This window comes from Adiantum capillus-veneris, chromosome 22 (assembly GCF_014529385.1).
Source record: "Adiantum capillus-veneris isolate H3 chromosome 22, ASM1452938v2, whole genome shotgun sequence".
Lineage (NCBI taxonomy): Eukaryota > Viridiplantae > Streptophyta > Polypodiopsida > Polypodiales > Pteridaceae > Adiantum > Adiantum capillus-veneris.
The window spans coordinates 20,818,156-20,826,874 of record NC_140952.1 but is presented as its reverse complement, the minus strand read 5'-3'; the positions used below and the strand labels follow the sequence as shown (position 1 = coordinate 20,826,874).

Below are 8,719 nucleotides of genomic sequence, written 5' to 3'. Positions count from 1 at the left end.
AAAGATGACACGTCACATGTGTGTCGACTATAGAGCACTAAAGAGAATCTATATAAAAAAAATATTTTCCATGCTGCGGATAGAAGATCTATTTGATAAGTTAGAAGTTTTTTCCTGACAAATGCTCCAATCGCATTCAAACTCACGATGGACAAAAATCTTCAGGCCACTCAATTCTTTTGAGGAGTACAAGTGACACCTCCAGGTAATCTTTCAAGTTGTGAGAGAGAATAAGCTTTTCATTAATAAAAAGAAATGTGAATTTTAAGAGATACAATATCTAGTTCACATTATCTCTCAAGATGGTATATGTATGAATCCACCAAAGTTGGATGTAATAAAAGCATGGCCTAATCCAAGGAATCTACATGAGCTAATAAGCTTTATTGGTATGTGTGCATACTATAGACGCTTCATAGCAAAATTCTCTCAAATAGCAAGACCATTGCATGACTTAATAAGGAAGAACGTTAAGTACTCATGGACTGCTAAAGAACAAAATGCTTTTGACAAGCTCAAAGAGAGAGCTTACCTCCCAACCAGTCCTTATGCTTCTGGCTCTCTCAAAGCCATCTGAGATCCAATGTGATGTGATGCTTGTGGTGATTGCCTTGGAGCAGTTTTGCTTCAAGAAGGGCATGCCATAGCATATGAGAGTCGAAGGCTCAATGCCGATGAACGGGTCTTGGGCATATACAAAAAAGAGCTTTTATTTGTTCTACATGCCCTAGACACATGGAAGCACTATCTCTTGGGGGATCCATTCATCCTACGAATGGATTACAAAGCCTCAAGAAATTCACGACGCAAGCCAAGCTCTACGACAAACAAATGAGGTGGGCAAATTTTCTTTCGCAATTTAAATTTCATATTGCTCACATTGCTGGCAAGTACAATCAAGTGGTCGATGCACTTTCACAATGGCCAAGGGTAAATGTGGTGTCTATAGCAACTCACAATGATCTATCTTTTATAATAGATGAGTATGCTACTGACCAAGACTTTATGTAGGTAATTACAGCCTTTGCATTAGGGAAGAAAAAAAGCACCATTCACCTTGAAGGATGGTTATCTTCCAAACGGCAATAGGCTATGTGCTACTCACCAATACAATAAGAAAGTCATGTATGAATCCCATGCTTCTCCTTATGCAGGGCAAAGAGAGATTCCATAATCTACTCTTTGAGGAGTAGAAATGTATTTCTATTGGTCTACCATGAAAAGTAAACATATGTTTCAAAATACGTGGTATACCAAAAATTAAAATTTGATCGATGGAAGAAACGACAGGCTTAGCAAGAAAACACACTCTATGCCTGTCAAAAAGACTATTAAGGCACATCAAACGGAAACCTTCTTTAGATCTCAAATTTTCAAGTATCATGGCTTGCCAACATCCATAGTGTCGGACAAAGATCCTAGAATGACCAATAATTTCTAGAAGGGTCTCTTTGAGAATCTAGGAAGTAGATTAAATTTCTCTTGTGGATGATAAAGAATCTAGGAAGTAGATTAAATTTCTCTTTCGGCCTATCATCCACAAACAGATGACCAAAGTGAAATAACTAATCTAACGATTCTTGAATCTACTAAAAGCCTATGTCATGGAAGTAGATCAACGTTCTCAATGAGAGAAGTACCTACCTCTTATAGAGTATGCATACAATGACATTGTACATACTTCTATGGGGAAAGCACCTTTCGAGGTTAAAGAGGGAAGATCCAAAAGCCCCTTACTACTTAAAGTATATGGAAAGATCTTCGTTGCTGATGAATATAGCCGAGACTTACAAGAATATTTTCCAAAGATTAAAAAGGTTATATCTATAGATCTCACAACAGCAAAGGCAAAAAGGGCTGCTGCTAATAAGCACAGAAGAGCCTTAGCCTTTAAGAAAAATGATTGGGTCTTGCTAAAGTTTCTCAAGGCTCATCTAAGGCATACTACGGGCAAGAATCCTACGAGCCACCAAGAGTATTATGCTAAACTAGCAAAAAGATACTATGGTCCTTTCTTTTAAAATTCTTAAGCCAATCAATGAGATGGCTTATCAAGTAAAGTTGCCCAATCATTGGCTCATTCACAATGTTAACCATGTGAGCCTACTCAAGCCTTATAAAGGAGAGCCACCAAAAGAACCAATAATGGAGGGCCCGCCAGAGATCAAAGATCAAGAAGAGGTGTTGCAACCCAAATCGATCAAGAAGAGGTGTTACAGCCCGAATCGATTCTTCGACACGAAGACAAGGTACTAAGAAACGATAAGATTATCCGATGATATCTTATTAAGTTTAAGGATTATCCTTTTAAAGATGCTAGAGGGATGCAAGGAACCTAGCTTAAGGATAATATGAACCTTGTCAATGCTTACAATGCTACACTAAAGTAAGCAAATGAAAATGCATTTTAAATGAAGGATGTTTTTGTCTTATAAGACTCATTCTCTTTCTTTTATTGTGCACAAACTTTAAGAAGTATGCATGCTTAGGATCATGTTTGTGGTGACGATGTCTCTTAAACACCAAGTAAAACTTGTTACTCTACTTTGGAAGTATGATATGGACTAAAGAGCAGACATGCTTGCGACAACTACGTCTCCCAAACACCAAATGGACTAGTCATCCATTTTGGAATGATGTTGTAGGGTGAAAATGGATCCTCTACCCGCTAAGAGACAGACTAATGACTAAGACTTTATCTCTTTTACCTCATAGTCGAGGACGACTATGATTTCAAGAGAGAGGTAATGTCCTAAAATCTAATATCTAACCAACCCAAATGATTTTCTCATATTAAACTGATCATTTAATGTGGGAGAATAAACGCGAACAAGGGTTATAATATAGACATGTGCTTATGGATGTGTCTCAATACGGGGCCAAGGTTAAAGGGGTCCAAATGAGAGATGGTTTGTTAAATAGAACTGCTATTTAATGGAGCTTAAAGACCTTAGGGTTAGCTTCATTAAAGACCTCCAAAAGTTAATGTTAAAAAGTCCTTTGACCTTAGGCAAGTTAGAGCTGACCTTGAGGTGGGAACCGTACCCAAGCATGAGGGGCTTGTCGGCTTGCTAACGAAAGTGCGTAAAATGTTTGTGGGAGCTTTGCCCAAAGCTTGAGGTGATTCTTATGCTTAAATTGACTAAGGATCTTGAAGTGTTCAATTCAAAGATAAACTCTCAAGAGTCATCAACGTTGCCATAAGATGGTGCGGAACTCTTACAATTGGCACATCAAGCGTGGAAATTCACATCTCACATCATTCAATCATGTAGAACAGAGACTTCATGAGCATGTTGGGACGACTTGTTTGCATTGTAAGTGACAGATAGCCATCATATCTAAGCTAAACCACCCTAGCTTATGCCAAATTCAAGCATTCACATTGCATATCAAATAGAAATTAATCATACCTTGTGAAGCCAATGCAATGCACTTGTAAATTTTCTTGCGAAGCCAATGGAGGTTCCACAGGGTTCTTGCACATTACAACTTACACACCTAGTTCACACTTTTGAAAATTACGATCAGTTTTAACTAGTTTCCACATCATTAAAATCTGAGATTGGAGGGTGGCTATGGGATTGAGACTTTGCTAGTTCATTTGCTAGATCTAGGTATGTCAATGATGTTGGGACCCGTATTTGTGTGCAAGTTTGCATGACAATTATAGGAAATTGGAATGGAAGCCTTGGGAGATGATTCTCATACAATCAAATAAACAATTTGGGAGGCCCAGGTTGGACAGAACCTATTTGCGAGGTGAGAGTTTAATACCATAGATACTCTCTGTGTGTTCCCCCTCCCTCTCTCTCTCTTCTCTCTCTCTCTCTCTCTCTCTCGCGCACGAGCATACACACAAATGCCCATACGCGCACACACAAAGAAGTGATTTGCCTGCCTTCTCGGCTTCTCCGGCTGTTGAATTCTGCGTATTTGTCCCGATCTTCTTCAGTAAACCCTGGAGATCGTCAGCCCTTAAGACTCTCCCTTCTCCACGAGGGCACGAGGACAGCTACGGAGCTCCGCCTTAGATAGTTATCGCTCATTACTTTTGATGGGGCGCCCTTACCCACAAATGGCCTGTAAGAGGTATGTAATGCCTTGAGAACTTATGAGCAGACATATAAAGCTTACCCATTGCTTCATTCAACTGCTTCTGTCGATTGTGGTTGGCGCTCGTTAATGTGAGGTGCGTGCGGCTATGAGCCATACCTAGATGAATGTAGTTGCAACATGAAAATGTAGCATGGTGCAAGCCCTTGATATGGCAAAGTCAGCTTGTTCTGTCTACTCCAGATCATAATCCTTTTTCTGTTCTTTGATGTCGTTGTCTGCAGATAACGGCCTTGTTCAGAAACAGAGAGTGCCTTAGTGTTCATAGAGAAACGCTCCTGATCTATTGACGTTCCGGTGGTACTATCGGATGATATTAACAGCTCATGATTGGTACATTTCTTGAGTAGAATGCAGGGTTGCACATGGTTTACATTCAGGGCACATTACGATTCGTAAGGTGAAGATAGGAAATGGGGAAGTTGCAACAGGGCATGGAAGCACAGGATGCAGAAGAAACAACAAGTGCAGGTGCTTCCGACACCACAGAACGGGAGGTTCCCCGCGTGCTGCTAGCACTTGCAGCAACCTTAGAGCGCCTTGTTCTTCGGAATGAGAAATGTCTTAAGGATCTCTCAGAACACAAAAAACTAACTATATATCATGGTCTGCGACCGCCCAGCATAAGCATTCTCAAGTACCTCGAACGAATGCACAAGTATTCAAATTGTAGTCCTTCATGCTTTGTTGTGGGCTTCATTTTCATGGACCATCTGGTGCATAAGCAGCCTGATGTGCCTTTGATCTCCCTTAATATTCACCGTCTGCTTATTACAAGTATCATGGTGGCGACAAAACTACTCGATGATGTGTAAGTGCTTTTTCCTGACTGACCCCCCCCCCCCAACCACCAAAAAAAAAAAAAAGAAAAAAAAAGGAAAAAAAAAATCCCTCCCCTCCGTCCCCCAAGAAAACTGCCCATAGACATGTAGATAGAGAGAGAGATGGATAGATGGATTGAATATACGCTGTATGTATAGGTTTTTGTTCTATTTTTATTTTTGGGGTCAGCTCTAATATGAGCTAGCTCTTTCAGATTTACACCTCGGTCCTCCTCTTGGGCACTAATTTTGTGTGTAGGGATGTTGTAGCTGTTGTATGTTAACTCACGTGACAGCATACATAAATTAAGGGTGATCGCTTGGGCAGATACCAAGCTACCAATGTCAAGCAAGTTGATGATCTTATCCTTCTTGTTTGGACAAGCAGTGACATTAAGGTCACATTTATATATGTATGTATGTGTATATATATATATATATATATATATATATATATATATATATATATAGTGTGTGTGTGTATGTGTGTATGTATATGTGTGTCTATATATATATATACATGCCTCTGTGTGTGTGTGTATGCAGAGAGAGAGAGAGAGAGAGAGAGAGAGAGAGAGAGAGAGAGAGAGAGAGAGAGAGAGAGAGAGATGAGATGAGATGAGATGAAATGTTCATTGTTAACGTCTTCTAAAGGCCAAAATGACCTCTGAGACCAAAAAGTTACATCTAATACAAGATCTGGATAAAAAGAAACTAACTAACTAAACAGAAACACTACTAGAGCCGTAAAAGGTGGGTATCAAGAGCGTGAGGGGTACATATACAAAAGGTGGGTGTGTCTCAGAGAACAAATACAAAATGGTGTGTGTATCAGAATCCGTAGATGGCTTGCATCGCTCTGTGCATGATTGTGTTGGATCTCCCCAACGTTGCTGCTCGATCACTCGGTATACCTTTTAGCGATATGCCCTGTATCCCTCGTCTCTGGCTGGTCCTGTCTCTGACCAATCTCTGGATGGAAGTACACTGTGATCTATCTCTGGGTGTCTCCCGGTCTGTGCCATCTCAATAACCCTGAGAGAGAGAGAGAGAGAGAGAGAGAGAGAGAGAGAGAGAGAGAGAGAGAGAGATTTTGAAACTAATTGATGGCTTGTTTTTTTATTGGCCCATAGGCATTATAATAATGCTTTCTATGCACGCGTGGGTGGTATCAGCAATGCGGAGCTGAACAATTTGGAGATAGACTTTCTGTTTCGCTTGGATTTTCGGTTACAAGTTACTTCAAATATGTTTGAGGGCTACTGCACACACCTAGAGAGAGAGATGATGCTTGCCGGGCAGCATGTAGAAAGGCCCTTGTCGAAAACAGTTGATGTGACGAGCGAGGAAAGAGTGCAAGAGAAGCAGAGGCTGGCGGAAGATGTGCATAGAAAAATGAGGCTTGTTATGAATCATGGGGCTGTTTCATCGGCAAGTACAAAGAACTTACAATCATTGGTATCACCCACCAACAGTTTGTTAGCCTCTTAGGCTTGTAGCGGGTTATTGTTTGGTGGGAGACGGATGTGGACGTCAAGTGCAGGGTGCTGACAATGTTGCCTCTGTTTTTGGAGATGTCTACTCGGCGGCATAGTCAACAAATTGATATACGATAATGCATGCCTGAGCGCCTCTGCTGCTCATACTGTTGTATTGTTCTAAGGCCATGAGCAGATGCCTTCCTCGAGCTTTCGTACTGCCATTTAGGTGGCTTGGGGCCCAGGGTCGAAAGCATAGTTGATATTAGAATGGTTTTCCAAGCGCTGCGAGCGATGCTGGCTGCCCTGTATGTTTGGGTCGGCCTGAGGTAGATATAAGGTGAATAAGACACAAATCATATGTATTGCAATCCAATCAATGAAAATATCTGCTAGCCAGCTTCGTCTGTATTGCTCTTCTGTCGTCGTTTCTATCTTGTGCTGGTGTTGAGGGTCTGTACAGGGCAGGGTTTTTTAGCTCTTTTGAGGGCAGTGAACATAGTATGCTGTTATTATTGTACATGATTCAGGATAATCAGAAGTTGCTGTCGGGCTTGAGGTTCTATTTTCCAAGCTCTCACCAGAGAGTACATATGTGGACTGCAGTCTACATTTGATTAACTTTTGCAGCGTTCCTCTGTTGGCAACCAATTACAGTTTCTTGTTAAGGCTAAGTTGCATGCTGCGCCAGCTTTATTAAGCGAGACAGATAGCTTCTTTTGAAGATCCAGGAATATGATTTTCTCCCCTCAGAATTGGCATTGCTGAGATTGCTGCTCACCTTCTGTTGCAAGTAAGTACTTTTTGTGTTTCAGCTAATCAAATTTTTTTTTTGATGATGGCAAAGCTATTTCTTTTGCACAGGGCCTTATATTGGATGTTCGGATGCTCAAGCGGAAAGTTGTGTGTAAAGGAGGAATATGGTTGCAAGCAATGCCTGGGTCAATCTCATAGCATTTAACAGCAGTTTTTGATGACAGCTTCAGTCTTTCTGAAAATCACATTTGGTTTTTACTGAAGTTTCCGACTTTTAGGTTTAGTTTGGGTGACTTCTTACTTTCAAATTGTGCCTATATTTGCATACTATTTCACACTTTGTAGGCGTAGACATTCCATTTCGTATCAGTGGTGCTTTTTTGGTGTCCGGATTCAGCTTGGCTCTCTTATCACATAGGGGCCTTACTCTTGAATTTTTATAATACTGGTGATCAAATCTACGTGGAAAGCCTTTTGGAATTTTGCTTTGCTGTCAGGTGGTACAGGGCTAAAGACAATTGAGCATCAGCAAGCTCTTCCATGGTAGCAGAGGATTGTCGTTGGTCTTTTGTGCGGTAGCGGCAATCTTGTGACACGACGATTTTCATTTTTTTCACCCGGGCACAGGGTAAGATGAAATGGCATTACACTCCAGCTACATGGATCATATTACACGACTCCTCTAGGTCACCTTGATTTCGAGGGTCAATGGCACCAAGGAACAACATCTGATACCTCTCTAGATTTGAATAAGCATTGTCATCATGTAGGTTTGGAATTGGAGGTGCTTCTCTTTCCTTCGTTTCTTACTTAGACCAAGACATTTGATAAAAAAAACTGAAGCTATGGTTCGAGTCTAGCTCCACCTGGACCGCTTTCACTTTATTCCTACGTGTAAAAACCATGTGTTTTTGACATCGGTTGTTTGGTCTGGGGTTTGGCCAGCTTGGTTACCAGGTGTTTGATCAGCTTGACCTACTCCCTAGTTCTGATCTGGAACATCTGGGGCATCATCATCATCATTCTTCTTCAACTTTGGCCCAGCTTATGAGGGGTCATTCTCCTTTTCATCATCTTCTGCTTCTTCATCTTGCTCCTGAAGATGATCCATGAGTGCTTGGTTGGCTAGAGCAGTCCTGTATTTGGAAGCCTTATTGTCTAGGTTTTCGTGACTAGATTCTGGACTTCTTCCAGGCTTAAGGTTAGGTTGCCTTCAGTGTCAGTAATTATATCTACCAGGGATTGGTAGATATAATTATCCATGATGGATTGTTTTATGACCTTATGTACCTCCATTAAACTGTCAAATGCTGCCTATTTCTGGTCTAATAGAGATCGATGCTCTACTAGCTCTTTACCGAGATTCCACTTTTCAGCACTAAGGTTTGAATTGATCATTTTTAACTGTTCATTTTGCTATTGCAACTTTTGATGGTCTTGGTGTGATGTTCTCTTCTTCAATCAAAATTTCCTTGAGTTTGAGAACATTTGCCCTATATTTATTGACATTGAGTGTTTCCGGTTCTAATTGTTGTTGGAGGTGAGCTA

At 40.8% G+C, this 8,719-nt stretch overlaps 2 protein-coding genes across 3 annotated transcripts; both read left to right on the top strand.

The window, feature by feature from the left end:
* The first annotated feature begins 3,768 nt into the window (after positions 1-3,768).
* Positions 3,769-6,826, top strand: LOC147429007 (cyclin-U1-1-like). Of its 2 annotated transcripts, none has more exons than XM_086495320.1 (3): positions 3,769-4,092; positions 4,341-4,927; positions 6,071-6,826. In XM_086495320.1, the coding sequence occupies exons 2-3, from the start codon at positions 4,530-4,532 to the stop codon at positions 6,426-6,428; spliced, it is 756 nt and encodes a 251-aa protein (XP_086351446.1). In that variant the 5' UTR covers positions 3,769-4,092; positions 4,341-4,529; the 3' UTR covers positions 6,429-6,826. The 2 variants fall into 2 exon arrangements, with proteins under 2 accessions (XP_086351446.1, XP_086351445.1); XM_086495319.1 differs by having other exon boundaries at positions 3,769-4,192.
* Positions 6,557-7,548, top strand: LOC147429006 (uncharacterized). The gene is made up of 4 exons (XM_086494967.1): positions 6,557-6,587; positions 6,812-6,974; positions 7,169-7,208; positions 7,280-7,548. The coding sequence occupies exons 1-4, from the start codon at positions 6,557-6,559 to the stop codon at positions 7,367-7,369; spliced, it is 324 nt and encodes a 107-aa protein (XP_086351093.1). The 3' UTR covers positions 7,370-7,548.
* The last annotated feature ends 1,171 nt before the right edge of the window (positions 7,549-8,719 follow it).